Genomic DNA, 16,866 nt, shown 5'->3' on the forward strand with positions numbered 1-16,866 from the left:
CCACAGTTTGGTAGGGGCCTTCTCGGGGGCCCTCCAGGCCCCTCCCCTCTACCTCCTCATAAGGGGGTCTGAGCTGCCCTGCGGATCTGTCCAGCTGCTCCTGCGGGGCTCCAAGCCCTTTGAGGGTCAGTTTCATATCTGAGTCATTTGGGTCCCAGAACAGGGCCTGCCCTCGAGGGGCGGCAGTGAGTGTTTCAGGGCTGACCAGTGTTCTGCGGTGACCTGGGTGAGGGAGTGGTGAAGTTTGCCTAGAAAACTAGTCAAGGGCAGGTGGTACAGGGTGTGTCCCATCACAGCACCCTGGGAAGTAGTGACCTCTGACTCACCCAGTACTGGGTGGGAGGGCAGGGGCCGGGAGCCCCCTGATTATCTGAAAATCTCTGCTCGATCCTCGGAAGTTCCTGGAGGAGCTCCTGGGTTTCATCGGAACTTTCTAACCCCAGTGGAAGAGACGCTTAGTGAGAACCTACTGGGTGCTGGCTCTCAGCCAGGTGCTTTTGCAGGTACCGTGTCCTGCAGTCCTGCCAACGGCTCTGGGCGGGAGGTTTAGCATCCACGTGCTTACAGGTGAGAAACCCAAAATCCGAGGAGGTTAAAGCTGCTTTGGAGTCTGGGCTTGGTACCTTAGGGCCTGTATGGTTTCTCTTACTCACTCATTCGTTTGTGTATTGTTTTATTCTTTGGCGCCTCAGCTCAGACACAGGACATTACTCTGGGAGCTTCGGTGAGAGAAACCCCAGGGAGGTCAGAGTCGGGGGGTGGGGGGGACATCTTCCCAAGGCCCCGAGCCAGGAAACAGGTGTGCGTGCACAGGTGGGGGTGGTGCGTGGAGCCTTCCAGGCGGAGGGAACAGCACGTGCGAAGGCTCAGAGGCGGGACTCCCGGTGTGCCGGGGAAACCTGGAGTGGAGAGCTTGGCCGGAGTGGTGAGGCTGGGGGCAGGTGTGGGCTCCCGGGCTGCTCTAAGGAGCCGGGCTTCCCCGCAGGACAGCAGAATGCTCCTGACGAGATCCAGTGCGTGGGAAGGAATGGCGTGGTCAGAGTGCGTGTTAGCACCTTGGTTCTGGAGGCTGGTGTGATGTGTGGCCTTGGTGATGCAGCAAGGAGGGCAGACAAGGTTGTGGAGGCAGCAGTGGGAGGTGGGGCCCAGGTCGGCCTCTTTCCCGGTTATGAGCTTCCCGTACCGTCCGTCCCGAATAGCTAGTTGCTGCCTGGTGCCTCGGCCGGCTTCCAGGCTCCTCCTGGCCTGACTCGACTCAAGGCACCTGAGGACCAACAAATAAATGTCTCTGAGGGGAAAACAAAAAGAGAAGCCACCTTGTGAAAGAATAAGACTTTTGAAAAGTGATCCCTAAAGAATGGAAGGAGTTTTTCAACAAGAAGTTTTCGACTCTCCCAATCTGGGCTGACTGGGCCTTTATGGAGGGACCGGCACAAGGCTCCCGTCACCCCATCTGTCACCTCCTGACGGGACCAATGAGAAAGTGGAAGCACAGAGAGGTTAAGTGACTGCCCAGGGTCCCGTAGCTAAGCAGCACTGAATTTGAACCCTGAACCTCTGACCTCAAAGTCCAGGCCCTCCTCCATTGCAGAAGCACACCAGGGGCCAACAACAATAATAACATGATGAGAGTGTTTATTGATGCTGTCTCTGCCTCAGGGCCTTTGCACTTGCTGTCCCCTCCGCCTTGGTTCTCTTTCCCAGGTCTGGCTCCCTCTCAGCATTCACTTTTGAGGTGATGGCACCTCTTTATACAGGCCTTTCTTGATCATCAATTTAAAGTAACAACGCTCTTCTCCCCCAGTACTCATTATTCCATCACCCCATCCTGTCTTCTTCCAGGTACATATTATTACCTGGAAGTATCTTTTCTATTTACCTATGTGTTTGCTTTCTTGCCCCCACCTCCGGTTCCTTGAGGGCAGTGACCTGTTGATTCTTTCACTGCTCTTTGTGGCATCTGGACCGGTGATGGCACATAGGGCCAAGGTCAACATTTGTTGAATAAGTAAATGCATTAATCAATCTATTCCACCCTCCTCTTTGTAGTCCCATTTCCTTCCTGCCCACTGGCACGGAGGAGGCCCCGGTGGCCCAGCCAGGATGTGTGACTTGCTCAAGGTCATTCCACTGGACAGAGAGCCAGGATGGAAGCCCAGGTGGTCTCCCCCGCAGCGGGTCCCAGCACCCTCCGCGTTGCCTGCGTGCTGTGTTGTTCTGTGGACCAGGTGTAAATGCTTCCCAGCTCTAAGCCGTTTGTTTGGGAATCGCTGCTCCCCCTCCGTGGATCGGCTGCGTTCTCCGCACAGTGGCTGCCGCAGCTCCATAAATATTAAATGGGTATTAAAAGGAGGCTCTGCGTTCCCAGTTTCCCTGATTTCTCTGAGCAGGGCCCATTGCAAAGCCCCTTTATGTGAAATGCAGCATTTCACTGCGGAGCGCCTCCCGGGACGCCTTGCCGCCTGCCTTTTCTGGCTGAGTCCCCTGGTGCAGAGTGGTTCTCCCCCACTGCGGCTAGCCTGGCTGCAGGGCATGCAGGCGCCCGCTCCTTGGGGGCAGGGATGGGTGGAGGGCCCCATCCCCGCACCCCTCCCCTCATCCATCCCCGCACCCCTCCCTTCATCCATCCCCGCATCCTTCCCTCCATCCCTGCATCCTTCCATCCATCCCTGCATCCATACATTCACTAATTCAGTATTTATGAAGCATCTGTGATGGGCCCTGGGGTGACGATGATGATAAAAACAACAATAACAACATTTTTGAGCATTTACTATGTGCTGGGCTCCGCGATAAGCGGTTTACACGTGTCACCTCATTTAATCTTCACGACTGTATGACGTGGGTACTATGTTCTCTCCATTTCGTGGATGAGGAATCGGAGCCCCTGGCAGGTCACAGAGCTGCTGGGGCTTGAGCTGACGTACCAGGGTGAGCGAGGGAGACCTAGGCTCAGCCCCCAGGGGACATGCAGGCTCTTCATGGGACCCTGGGACGAGGACCCCTGATCAAGGCCTCTCTGAGGAAATACTGGCGTTGTTGAGGGATGAAGGGTGAGTTTAGCCAGCTGGAGAGGAGGCCAAGTCGGGGGCGTCCAGGCTGCCTGTGTCCAGGTCTCAGCACCACCCTTTCTCTGTGCTCGGCTTGGGCAAGAGACCTCACTTCTCTGTGACACACCGTTCTCATCTGCAGAATGGGAGGTATTGGAACACCTATGTCATAGGTAGGTGGTGAGCCTTAGAGAGGGGCCCCTCGAAAGTGTTGGAACTGCGTGCTCTGAACCAGCGCACAGCACTCATTAGCTAGAGGCCTCTGCTGGGCACAGACCTGTGTGGCTGGAGTGTGGGCAGGGCCCGCGGGCCGTGGGTCCTCCTCAGAGGAGCCACGGAAAGCCACGGTAAGGATTTCAAGCAGGGGCTTGATGTAGTCAGCTTACATTTGAGAAAACTGCGGTTCTTCGGGGCTCCTGGAGCTGCCCCCTTTGCTCACACTGGACACCCCTGGACCACAGGTACCCCAGCACCTGCCCAGAGCAGGCCTTCCGTACGCAGGTCCCCGATTGAACTGAATAGTGATTATAATAGTAACAGCGAACATTAGCTGGGCGCTTGGTGCCTGCCAGGCCTTGTGCTTAGAATTCCCGTTCGTTTAACCTGCACAGCTGCCCTGGGGGCCGATGTTACTGTTATCAAACCCTCTTCCCAGAAGACGAAGCTAAGACTTAGATTAGGAAGTTGGCTTAAGGTCACACAGCAGGTCAGCTCCAGGCTGGACCTCAAACTCTTGTTCAGATCTGGGCTGTTGGAGCCCTGGACCTCGGCGTCTGCTGCCTTGAGGCCTCTCCCGGGGTAAACAGGATGGGCACAGGCCCCGAGGCCTGGACACCCTGACTCACCCAGCTAGGAGGCCTGCCACGCTGCATCCGCCGGGGGAGCCGATTCGTTAGAAACAACGAACAGGACAAAGAACAAGAGCAAGTGCGTCCTGGAGGGAAAAGGCTGATTTTTTTCTCCTTATCTTCCCAAGTGGAGAGGAGGGGTATGTATTCTGAATCAGGATGCATTTTTTGCGGGGGGAGGATAGTGACGGGAAAGCAGAAGGAAATTGCTATTTATTGCACCTTGTACGGGCATGATTGTTGAGAGTTAAAAAAATTAATAATCCATTTCTCCTTTGCACCTAATTAAAATGTTCTCCAGTCTCTAATTTTTGTCATTTTCCTAATCTAATTTGTTTTCTGACTGTGTCCATTCTTCTTCCACGTGCAAAGCAAAGGGGATTTTTCTTCGTTTAACGTGACTGGGATCTGACTGTCCAGGAACAGTTTAAATGATGTTATTTTCTCCTTGGTTAAATGAAGTGCAGATACAATCGTCGGAGGGTCTGAATGACCAGAAACCAAAACAAAACAAATCTTTGAGGCATTTCCTATTTACCTAGTTAAAAAAAAAATTATGGAAAAGAACAAGAAAAAAGATGATCTTAATGAGGAAGCATGGGCCGTCATGGCCAGTGTGTGTGTCAGGGTAGGATGCAGTCTTATCCAGGACCTACGTTTCCAGGATTCCACATAGCTGAGTTGGAATCAAAAAGGGACATTTTAAATCTAGTAACTACAAATGCAAACTGTACTTTCCAATGAAAGAAATGAAAAAAATATATATAGCGTTTGTAAGCTGTGATTTGAGTGGATTCAAGGTTTGACTGGGAACATCGGAATTCCTGAGATCCTTATAAGGCATTTGAGAAGGTTGTTTTTTTTTTCTTTTTTTTTTAAAGTAGATTCCCACCCCACGCCCGACCATGGCCACCCCCTGAGCTGAGTTGGTGTATGGCAGTCTTTCTGGGAAAATCCCTTCTCCGGGCGCTGCTAAAAAGATATCTTTAGGCGAAATGGTGGTTGATGAAGGAATTTGTGCCCGTGCTTTCCCCACCTGCTCGGGCTTGTAGGGGTGTGGCCGTGTGGGAGTGTGTGTTGCGGGGCGGGGGGGGGGGGGGGTTCTGAGGGGAGGGGCTGGAGTTGGAGGTGAATCCTTCCTATTCCCCAGTTCCGAAAAGTAAAACTTACCTTACCTGTTTCCAGAATACCAGCCATTGTCTTCCGCATCTCACGGCCACCACGCTGTGGGCTCTGGGGGGTTTTGTTGAAGGCAAAAAAAAAAAAAAAAGTCTTAAGTATTTAAACATGTTGGACCATGCATGCATCCGTCCATAGCGTTGTGGGTTTTTTTTTTTTTTTTTTTGGTCCCCTCCCTCCCTTCCCTTTTCTTTTTACCAAAGTATATTCATCAAACTGCTGAGTTGGAAAGATTTGTAATGAGTTTTTGAGCTGTACGACTGTGTTGTTTTTGTTTTATGCCTCTCCCCCGCCCTCTCCCTCTTTCTAAATCTTCATCTGACATTAAATAAAGCAAATCCCAAACAGATTAACTGTCGCGCGCTTCTCCTCCGTCTCCTCAGTCTGTTCCCAGGTCTGGCTCGGGGCCGGGCGGCGGGAGATGCCCGGGCGGCCTGCGGAGGCCCATGTGGCGCGCTAGGTGGGAGCCCGGCGCCCTGAAGGCAGAGGCCCTGGCCCTCCTGCCCTGCGGCCTGGGCATGGCCTTCTCCCAGTCCCACGTGACGGCCGCTCGGAGGCACCAGCACAGCCGAATCATCATGGAGGTGGATGAGTACAGCTCCAACCCCACCCAGGCCTTCACCTTCTACAACATCAACCAGGGCCGCTTCCAGCCGCCGCACGTGCAGATGTGAGTGGGCGCCTCCGATGGGACTGCTGGGTGGGCGGTGTGGGTGGTGAGGGCCGTCCGGGGTGGGCTCCTGGACTCGGGGTGCCTCCTGGCTTCTGGGCCCAAGCGTTTCAGGCAGCGGTTCTGGAATCCCCAGATCAGCGAGGCTCTGAGTTGGGAGGGATGTGGGAGAAGTTTGCAGCGTGCTGGCCTGTGGGCCGATTCGGGCCTGGAGTCTTGTTTCATTTGGCCAGGAGAATGTTTTACAAATACTGAAAAATGAGGTGATTGCACATAAAAATCCAGACTTCTGGCTTTGCCGTACGAAACCCGAAGTCCTGGCAACCCCAGGCCCATACGTCCTCGTGGCAACGTCTGGGAGGCTGAGTTCCAGCTGCCCCTTCTTGGTATTTGGTATTGGGTTACTGACTCCCTGGTCTAATTCATGTTCCTCGTTGTACAGATGGGGAGGACGAGACCCAGAGAGGGGACGGGACTTGCTGCAGGCCCCATGGCAGGGTAGGACCCTGGGCTTGGCCTGGCTGTCCTCTCTTCCCTCTGCCCCTCCCTTTTGCCCAGACCCCCTTTGCTTCTGTTGAAAAAGCAGAGAGGCTTTCCAAAAGGACTGGGGAATTCTGCTGCCTGCCCTTTGGGGCTGATGGAAAATACCAGGGGTGCCCCAGCAGTGGGGCCGCAGCGAGAACGTAGACTCGGGACTCCTGTGCACAGGTAGAACCTCTCCCCCGCTCCCTGGATTTTTCCCCAGTGGCCGGGACAGGTGCAGGTGGCACAGGGTGGAGGTGGATGAATTCCTGGCCCCGCCCCGGGCGACTCTGGGTGTTACCAGAGTGTCCTCCTCCTCCTTTGTCCCCGCTGCCCCCTCCCATCGGCCCTGCACCACAGGGCTTACCTGGTGAGGAAGCAGAGGCCCAGACAGGTGACCCATGCGAGCCCACACAGCTGGCAGGCACCAGAACTGACACCCGTCTCTGGTCCAGGGCATTCTCCACGCTTAGCATCCTTTTGCTGTGATGTCTGTGGACGTAAGTACGTACGTGCCTCCATCTGAGAGTTTAGGCATTCGTCTGCTCCATTGTTGAAACTTCTCTCAGCCCCTTTGGGGTGCCCCTGTGCTGGGTCTGGGTCTCTGACAAGCCCCTGACGAGGGGGGAGCCCCACGAGTTCCCAGTGAGAGCACAGGGAGGTCAGAGCTGTGCTGGGGTTGCTCCTGGGCTCTGGGGCTCAGAGCAGGGCCCCCCCGACCCCCAGGCTGGGTCAGATGCCCCCATGAGGACACAGACCCCAGCTTCCTCTAGGACCTTGAGTACCGTCTCTAGGGAGCAGTGGTCACGTGAGGTATTAGCGGCTGTCCCTTCGGGGAGACGGGAGAACGCAGCACGCGGCCCACGTAGAGAAGGAGCCAGGGGGGTTCCACAGCCGGGCCTGGACGTGGGGTGGGGAGTTGCTGCCTCTTGTTTCTGTGTGGTTCCCTCGGGACTGGTCTTCTGTTGTAGAGGATGGGTGCAGAGAGATTATTCACGGGCGAAGGAGTTCTGGAAGGCAGGTGGGCACCAGGCCTGGGGGTGGGTTCCAGCGCTGGGAGCGCCCTCTTCCCTGCAGCACCTGCTCTGGAAAACGTTCATTTCTGTGGGAGCTGCAGGGCTGGCCTTGTCAGTGGCTGCTTACTTTATTTTTTGGTAGATTTCTCTTTGGGAAACTAACTCCAGTACCCATTTTGGAGCCAGATTGGCAGATTTGGGCAGGATGGGAGGCCCTGGGTCTCAGGCACGCTCTTCCTTGGTCTCTGGGACCTTGAGGCCTGGCAGGGCTGCTGCAGTGCGGAAGGCCTTCCCAGGGCTGGGTTTTCTCTTCTGTTGATGGGGTTTATCCTCCTGGGCTGGAAGTGACAGTGCCTGAGGTCCCCGGACGCCACTGGGGACGGGCGAGAGCACCGGGCCCCTCGGGCAGAGCAGGTGGGGTATGTGTCTGTGCCCATTTGTCTGCACACCCATTAGGAGGGGCCCCCGGGCACCGCAGATACAGCTGAGTAGCAGCAGGCAGAGCTGCCCTGTAGAACACCCCCGCCGGGCAGCCCCCAGTCCCAGAACAGGGCTAGGGCAACAGAAGTCAGGAGAGAGGGCGGCCAAGGGGCTGAGCAAGGACCCTCTGGAAGAGCTGACTTTTAGGTTGAGACCCAGAGGAGGAGGAGTGAGGGCAGCAAGTTGGGAGGGGCCCGGAGGAGGAAGCAGGCCAGGCAGAAGTTGCCTCAGGGTCTGAGCCAGGGGGCTGGCTGGGAAGTGCAGGAACGCCCAGCTGGGTGGAGGGTGCGCTGGGCAGGAGCCACGCGGGCCCCCATGGGCCAGGCTGTGTCCTGAGGAAGGGCAGTGAATGACCAGGTGAGAGAGGGGTGATTCCCCCCATTTAACAACTGAGGGTTATTTGTTCATTCATCCATTTATCCACCCACTCAGGGTGTTTGTGAGCAGCTACCCAGCACACTGGTTAGTTAGGAATATGGGCTTCAGGCTAGCCTGCCTGGCTTTGAATCCTGGCTCTGCCACTTGTTTGTTGGGTGTCTCTTGGTGCCTCAGTTTCCCCGTCTACCTAATGCTGCTCTTTGTAATACTGAGGATTAGGTAGGTGAACCCACATAGAGGGGGGCCAGGCCGCAAATGTCCAGTATTGTTAGTACTCGCTGGCTGGGCTAGGTGCTAGGGACACAGCAGCGATCAGGGACAGAGCCCTGCCCGCGCTGAGCTGACCCTCCAGCGGGATATGTCGTAAAAGTCATGAAGTGTGCGATAGCATAGGATCCTGGTAGCACTAAGTGCTGTGGAGAAAAAGCTTAATGACTTTTTGCAGTCGCTCAGCTGGTGTGGACAGAGCAGGTTCACACCGGCCTGCCCCGCTCCATCCCTCCCGGCCTGCTCTGTGCTGTCTGCTACTGAGGCCAGGGTTCCGGGCTTTATTGGCAGTGGGGCTCTGGGGAGGCTGGGGGTTTGGGCCGGGTCCTGGGAAGAGCACGCAGTGAGCCCTGGTTCTGGACTCCTCATCCAGTGCTCTCTCATTGCCTGCTCGGGTCAACCCCCCTTTGGAATGCAGCTTTGTACCCAGCTGGGTGAAGCCGGGCCGCATGGGCACTCGGCGGGGTGCTGCTCCCTCCCACCCCGCTTCTTTGGACTCACACCCTGCGCACCAGGGAAGCACGTGGGTTTCCACGGCGAGTCTCCACTGAGGGAGACGCGGGAGGATGGATGCCACTTCCCAACGCGTGATTTATCGCCACCCTGGGCTTTGTCTCTGGGGTGAGGGAGCGAGGGGCCCTATTTAATAAATCCACAATTTACATTTAATAACAAGAGTGACAGTCCAAACGTGGCCTCCGGTTGAGCCCTGTGATTTATGCAGTTGCCCCCAGAGACCCTGGCGGTAACGAGGCTGTCTTTGCCTGAGGAGTGAATGTCTGGATCTGGGCCTCTGGGTTTTGGGCCCTGAGACGGAAGACCCCTTAACCCTGGGGGCCGAGAAACCCTGCGGTGGTCTGGGGGGAGCCCCTCCAGGCACCGGCCCCTTCGTCCTGGGTGGCTCAGCGAGAAGGTGAGAGCGGTGTTCGCGGGACAGGGTTACCCTGGGGATCCAGCTTACGGGGGGGGGGGGGGGGGGGCTGGTGCCAGGCATGGCGACTCCTCTCTGGCCTTTAAAAGCAGTCCCATCGGTGGATACTAGACTAACCCATTTAAAGACCCTCCAAGCGTGTCAGGCTGTGCGGGGTCCTTGAAGAACGTAGCAGGGCCGGATCGCTGCTCTGCGCCGGGCTGGGACTGGCCCCCTGTCCCCGGCCCTCGCCTCTGGGCCAGGTTGGAGTGCCGACCCCCTCGCTAGGTGAGACCGAGGCTTCCGAAGGGACCCGGGGGCCCCTAGCCCGTCTGTGCACGGAGAGGTCTCCAGGAGACAGTGAGGGTCAGCCTTGGCCCCGGGAGGGGCCGAGCGGGCGTGGCAGGAAGCAGGCCCTGACCTGGGCTCTGTCTGTTCTCAAGCCGCATCCTGCACCCTCTCCCCAAGGGTTCCAGGTGCAGTTCTGGTTTCTGGGACATTCATGTTTTGTTTTTGTTTTTTTTTAAATTAATTTTTATTGGAGTATAGTGGCTTTACAATGTTGTGTTAGTTTCTACTGTACAGCAAAATGAATCAGCTATACATATACATATATGCCCTCTTTTTTGGATTTCCTTCCCGTTTAGGTCACCACAGTGCGTTAAGTAGAGTTCCCTGTGCTATACAGTATGTTCTCATTAGTTGTGTATTTTATACATAGTATCAATAGTGTATATGTGTCAATCCCAACCTCCCAATTCCTCCCACCCCCTCCTTCCCCCTTGGTATCCAGACACATTTGTTCTTTACGTGTTTTCTGGGACATTCCATTGTTCCCTCTGCCTCCCCTACTCTTTGTCCTGACAACATAGACTCATCCTTCAGATCTCACCCAGGTGTCCCTTCCTTGGGGACACCTTCCCTGACCCTTCCCCAGACCTCCCTAACTGCCCCCCCAACCCCAGATCTAAGCACTCAGAGCCTCCCCTTCGTGGCACAGGCTTCATTCAGCCTGTGCTTATGCATTCATTTGTGGGACAGTTTTCTAAGCATCTGTCCCCTCCACCAGCACGGGCTGTCCCTCGAGCCTAGCACAGTGGACAGGAGGAGGGAAAGAAAAGGGAGCGAGGATGAGGCAGGGTGCACGCCCCAGGAAGAGTGTGGTGGGAGGTCAAGGAGGGCTTCCTGGGGGTGGTGGCATAACCCCGGAGCTTGGAGGACCAGCAAGAGCAAAGCCAGGATGTGGGGAGGAAGGGCAGGCACAGGGACTCGGGGTGGAGGTCACCTCGGAGCCAGTGCTTCGTGGAAAGAGCCTTGGGCAGTGTGGCCCAGTGCCAACCAGTCCCTGCCCTCCCCTGGGCCTCCGTTTCCCCACTTGTAGGATGACAGGAGGGGACCAGAGGTCTCTCTCATTCTAGAACGCCACGGCTCGTGTCCAGTTACGTGGCTGGACATGGTTTTGGAACTTCACTGAAGGGACGAGTCCTCTGCCCTCCACCCCCTGGCTTTCAGTGCACCCTGTTTCCCCAGGAAATAGTGGGGGGACGGGGCTCTGCTTCTGATGCCCACATGAGTTTTTGGTACCAGGAGCTGCACTTCCAGGGAGCCAATGGCTTAGGGGAGAGAGAGACGGAGAAGGGGGCCAGGGCACAGGAAATGGGCTGCAGGGGGCATTCATTGGGGTTTCCAGTTCTCACAACATCTCCGAGAGAGTGGGTGGTTCCCACCTTACAGAGCTGGACTGGAGAATGGGAGGGTCCAGGGCACGGCGAGGAAGTCGCCGAGCCGGGGTGCCAGCCTGGGTCCAGGCGCCGGAGGCTGAGTTCTCTATTCTGCACCATCCCTGCCGCCAGGATTCCGGTGGGAAGATCCCTTGTGAGGCTGGAGGGAGTGGTGACAGGTTTTAGGTCTCAGAGAGAGAAAGAGCCACAGCCTTGACTGGGGCCACCTCAGCAGGCAGATGCTTTGGGAAAGTCGGGTTTGGCACACCCCCCAAAACCAGGAACACTTGTTTCCATACCTTCTCTCTGGTCCATGAAGAACGACTCTGGAAAATAACCATTTTGCTTTGTTTCTTCTAGTCGCGAGAAGGTGTGAGGTTAAATGCCCCAATTCCAGTTCTGAAGACCTAGGTTCAAATTCTACTCTTTATGTACTAGCAGGGGCCCTGGATGTGGGACTAACCTTTCCAGGCCTCAGTTACTTACTCCACAGGGCTGCTGGAACTCAGGGGGTTAGCCAGGGTTTTGCCATTGCAAGTGTCAGAAACCCAATTCAAATTGTCTTATGGGTAAAAGAGAGTTTACTGGCTCACATAATTAGCTAGGAAATCCAGGTTTGGACCAGCTTCAGGCACAGCTGGATCTAGGGGTCAAATGATGCTGCCGAGTCCTCCCACCCTTTGTGTGCTCTCTTTCTCTTTCTCCGTATCTTCATTCTTCTTGCTCTTTTCCTCACTTCTAAACACAGGCAGGGTTTCTGGGAGCTGCACGAGGTGGTCTCTGTGGATGTCCTGTCCTGTGCCTAGCAGGTGTTTGGTATTTAGGGGGCACTCAAGAAGCATTTGTCCATAGATTGACTGAATGAAATGAAGTAAGGCCTGGAAATAGTCCAGCTTGATGTGAGTTCTGGAACCAAAAACCAGCTTCAAATTCCAGCTCCACCAGCTTCCATAGCTGAGATCCTGGGCAAGTTAGCCTTTTCTCATCCTCAGTTTCCTCATCTATAGAATGGGCATACCCATAGTGCCCTGCTCAGACAGTCACTGTGAGGGTGAAGAGAGCAGATGCATGTAAAGCGCTTAGCACATAATGAGCTCTCAACCCGTGGAAATCATCAATATCATTACTGTTGTTATTATTTCAAGGTTGAGCATTTGTTACAATCCAAATAGCCGCAGGACAGTGCGGAGAAATAAGAGTCTATTTTTTTTTCTCTGGGGATTATTAAGTTTGCATTCTCACTGAGCTCAGAAGCCTCGGGGCGGAGGGAAGTAAGAGCAGAGTTAATTACAGAGCTTGGGCTCCAGCAGGAGGCCCAGCCTGACTAGCGCCCGTGGAACTCGCGTGCTCTTGGCTGGCTGATGGCGGGAACTGCGACCTGCTCAGGGCTCCTCCACGAGGGACTCACAGGGGGTGACATCTCCCTCCCTGTGTCTCCTTTCTTTGTCCCTTTGACTTGTTCTCTGTTTGCTTGTGGTGTCCTCACAACCTCAGTGTATGTGAGGGGGAATGAAAGAAAGAAAGAAAGAAAGAAAGAAAGAAAGAAAGAAAGAAAGAAAGAATGAATGAATGAATTTGATTGGCTCACTCATGTTCCTTGCCAGGCCAGTAGCCCAGTAGCGATTGGCTGCCTTGGTCCAATCAGCTGTGTTAGGGGCGGACAGGTGGATTCACAGGCTCGCTCCCTGCAAGACTGTCACATGGGGTGGGGGGAGGGACCCAGAGGACAGAGGAGTGGCAGGAATTACTGGCAAGGAGATTTGAGCTTCCAGACCAGCTCAGGCATCACCTCCTCCTGGAAAGTTCAGGGGGCCCCAGGCCAGGTTAGGGCCTTCTCTGGCCCCCAGCCCCTCTGCTGCCCCATCAAATCTTGTGACTTCATTGTCGCTTCCTGGCCAAGTCTGTCTCCACCATCAGACTGGGATCAGGCCTGGTTCATTCAGTTCCCCAGCTTTGAGCTCAGGGCTGGTACCCAGTAGGCATTCAGGATGTGTTGTGTTGAATGAATGAGGGAATGAATGAAGGAATGAGAAGGACGGAGAAGGGTTCCAGAACCCTCCTGTTGCCATCAGCAGACTCAGGGATTTTTCCTCTTCTCTCCCCTCGGGTCCAACTCTGACCTGCTGGGATTCTAACTTGACTTAACCACCCCCAGAAAGGTGCCCCGCGAACCCCTCCCGCCGCGGCCTGGTGACGTGGAGGGGCCGATGTGACGCCGTAGCTGCGGCGGGTGGGGCGTGCTAATGCTCCCTGCACATTAGCATGCTGAACCCACGTCTCTCGTAAGGTGTTAATTACATTTCATCGATGTATTTTGTCTGAAAAAAAAAAAGGATAATTAGAAAGATGTCTTTAAAAGTATTTATGTAACTGATATGGTACCGCTTTCGGTTTGGCGCATAATTAGATTTAAACACAACTCCTTGAGTGGCATACTCATTTGGAGAGAGCAGCTCGTTGAAATGTCATTGCGTTGTTTTTCAGAGTTTTGAGCCTGGCAAAACCAGTCAGCTGAGGAGGGAGAGTGTGGCTCTCGGGGAGAGCCCTGAACTGGGGGGGCCACCTGCTCAGTTCCTCATCTGTAAGACGAGAGGGCTCCCAGGGGCTCCCAGGGACCAAGAACTTACAGTTGTGCAGCTTTTTAATTTTCTGAACATTGTCGCCTAATGAGGTAGCTCCATTTTACAGACGAGCAAACCAAGGCCAAACGTTTTCCTAAGGTTACACATTAGTGACGGGCAGCAGATCTGGGATCTGAAGCCTGGTCTTCTGATTCCAGAACTGTTTTCCTACAGGACCTTGGAAAGCCCTTGTATTAAACCCGATCGGACCATCTCATAGTTTTGGAGAATTGCTGCCTGTCTTTAGTGCTTTGTTTCACAAGTTCCCACGAAACTCCCCCCTTCGCTCGTGGCTCTCCCTGGATGCTACTTGTGCTTTCTCTGCACAGTGCCGGAGGGTCGGCTCTTCCAGTTGGATGGTGGACCTCAGTCCATGCATCCTTGGTGGGGCTGATCGCCCCCCCAAGGGAGTGAAAACTGGTTTTGGGGGGGGTGAAAAAAATCTTACTCTGATTCTAAGGCACAGATACACACACAGTAAATGAACAGATATACAGCGTATCTGTGATGTTAGAATTTTATGAGAGAGGGGTGAGTAGAAAAAACATCTAAAAAGGCCCCTGAAGGGCTGATAATGAAAAAAAAATTAAGGTTGAGAGGTACTACTTGTCAAGCAGCGGGTTAGCTGTCGTCGCCATACAGGTGCACGCAGGTACAGGTGCCAGGCTCTACCTGTCAGCCCTTCCCACTCATTGCCTCGCAACAACCCTCGGGGCTTCCCAGGTTATGGAGGGGAAGCTGAGGCTCGGGGGGAGATGTTTTGCCCGGCTGGTGAGCAGGAGGGTCACGATTCGGACGCAGGTGGGCAGGCGGATGTGATCTGGACCACAGGTGATCTGATCTGGCTGTGATCTGAGCTGATGCGACATGAGCTGCAGGCTCCCAGCGCCGTGTCCCCGTGACCCCACGATCTTCTCTCCCCTCAGGGTGGACCCGGTGCCTCACGACGCCCCCAAGCCGCCCGGATACACCCGCTTTGTCTGCGTGTCTGACACCCACTCGAGGACGGACCCCATCCAGATGCCCTACGGCGACGTGCTGATCCATGCCGGGGACTTCACTGAGCTGGGGCTCCCGAGCGAGGTGAAGAAATTCAACGAGTGGCTGGGTAGGTGCCAGAAGGGGTGGTGCCTGTGAACAACCAGACTCGGGCGGCCCCCTGCCCACCGTCCTTCCTCCCTGCTCTGCCCGGCCCCTCCCTGGACTTTGTCACCTGTCCACCTCCCCTGGGAAGCCCCCTGACCTCCGAGACCAGGCCACACCCCTCTCACTCTCCCGTGACACCTAGGAGGTCTCCTGCCCCAGCACTTGTCTCTGCTGTGATTTTCCATTTGTTTGTGGGATTTCTTTTGGCCTGGGAGACTTCCTCCCAAAGGGATTTTGCCCAGGTTTGTTTTTATCCACTTGTGTGTCCAGCCCCCAGTGCCTGAGTAAATAATTGATGGTACAGGTAGGTGCTGAGTAAATAATTGATGAGCGAATAGGTGGCTGAATGGGCGAATGAATGAATGACGCTCTGGGAACAGTGATGGCAGGGCAGGCACTCAGCTGGTAGGTACCGGCTCAGCCACCCACCGTCATTGACGGCTTCTCCAGTGAGGGGACCCTCCAGGCCTCCGTGGGCCCGAGCAGGAGCCCAGGGGGCCGGGTGTGGGCTCCTCCGTGGGCAGCCATTGGTACAGGCAGCGGAGTGCCGTCCCACGCCATAGGAGATGGTGGGCCATGATTTGCAAGCACGCCCCTAGGGTTTTGTCTTTGGCTTTGCTTTCTTCCAAAATAAGAAAGACATAAATCTGGGGTGCCCCCCTGGGAAAAGCTGTTTGCTTGGAATCCAGAGAAACCTCACAGCGAATCTCTCTGCCATGGCCCGAGGGGACAGGTGGATGGCCCCTGGGCTGCCCGGTGTACTGGCCTGCTGTCACAGAGGCCTGGGTACGGGGCGGGCCCACCTCGCCGTGCAGCCCCTCGTGGCCGCCAGACGGTCCCCTGCCTCCCCAGGGGCGTCCCGCTGTGCGGTTGGCTGGGGGCTGTGCAAGCAGAGGGCCAGGAGTGGAGGGCCAGGAGCGGAGGGCCAGGAGCGAGGCGGGTGGCTGCAGCGGGAGAGGCTGGCTTCACCAGTCGAGACAAATATTTACAGGCAAGGCCTTGCACTCCCCTTGGCAGGCTTGGAGCTTTAAATATTGATTATTCAAATGGGAAGTTCTCATCAAGGGCCCTGTTTGGGCTGAGCCATGTGAAGGCTGGGATGGGAGGGGCTCCTGTCGGTGAGTCTGCCCTGGGCTTCTCCCCACGCCCCATGCTGCTTCCTAGGAGGGGACCCTCACTGAGGCTGGTTTCTTGTCCCCCTGCTGTGGGTCTCAAAAGATGTGAGGCTGAGCCGAGTCCGTGTCCCAGGCAGAGAACAGGAGTCGCTGGTGGCTGGGCACCTGCTTGTGTGCCAGGCTCCTTACCACCACTGCCAGGCTGAATTTGAGGAACGGCCATTTGGGGTGGGTGCTGTTTAGACCCCTATCTGACAGAAGACGATGTCGGCTCCCCTGCACTGAGGTTCCCGAAGTGAGGGACTATTTCCGATGTACCCCCGGCCCAGACCTGCTCCTCTCCAAGCTGAGTGAGTAAATGAACCCAACAGTTGCATGTGCCAGGGGGGTGGTGGCCAAGGGCTCTGGGATCTCAGCGCAGAGGCTGATCGTGGCCTCCTCCCAGGCAGGGGCGGCTTCTGGGACAAGCTGCCATTGGGCTGGGCCCGGCCTGGGGAGCTGGGCCATTGTGCTGGGAACAGAGCGGCTGCAGGCTGAGGGGACAGCTGAGGCCAAAGCCTGCGGGGGGACACTTGAGAGGTGGCATGACGTGTTGTGACTGGAGGGAGGAAGTTTGGAGGGCGTGAGGGTGATGAGCCTGGAAAGAGGGGTGGGGACTCCCTGAGACTCTGCAGATAAGGGGAAAGCAGGCGCCTGGGAGGGCCAGCACGGTGAGATGGCCATTTTAGGAGAATCTCTTTACTCGCCTCTTAACAGAAGTCAGAACTATGTGCTGGGGGAATTTAGGAGGCTTTCTTCATAGTCTGCACTTGGCATGGGATTGATTTATTTGCCTAGATCATCATGGGTGGGAAGGGTGAACTTACAGAGGGGTCTCCCTTTTACAAAAGGGACCTCTCCCCTTGGCAGCCTTGAAGTGTTTGCAGATGTCAGTGTTTGTCAC

At 55.6% G+C, this 16,866-nt stretch overlaps 1 protein-coding gene across 1 annotated transcript in view; it reads left to right on the plus strand.

The window, feature by feature from the left end:
- Window positions 1-5,523: 5,523 nt before the first annotated feature.
- The window catches only part of MPPED1 (metallophosphoesterase domain containing 1), a 63,222-nt gene continuing 51,879 nt past the window's right edge, over window positions 5,524-16,866 (plus strand). Inside the window, exons 1-2 of the mRNA XM_068561260.1 lie at window positions 5,524-5,747; window positions 14,589-14,770. Coding sequence (XP_068417361.1) covers window positions 5,524-5,747; window positions 14,589-14,770 — 406 coding nt within the window. The remainder of the gene's footprint in view (window positions 5,748-14,588; window positions 14,771-16,866) is intronic.

Source organism: Eschrichtius robustus, chromosome 13 (genome assembly GCF_028021215.1).
Source record: "Eschrichtius robustus isolate mEscRob2 chromosome 13, mEscRob2.pri, whole genome shotgun sequence".
Classification (NCBI taxonomy): domain Eukaryota; kingdom Metazoa; phylum Chordata; class Mammalia; order Artiodactyla; family Eschrichtiidae; genus Eschrichtius; species Eschrichtius robustus.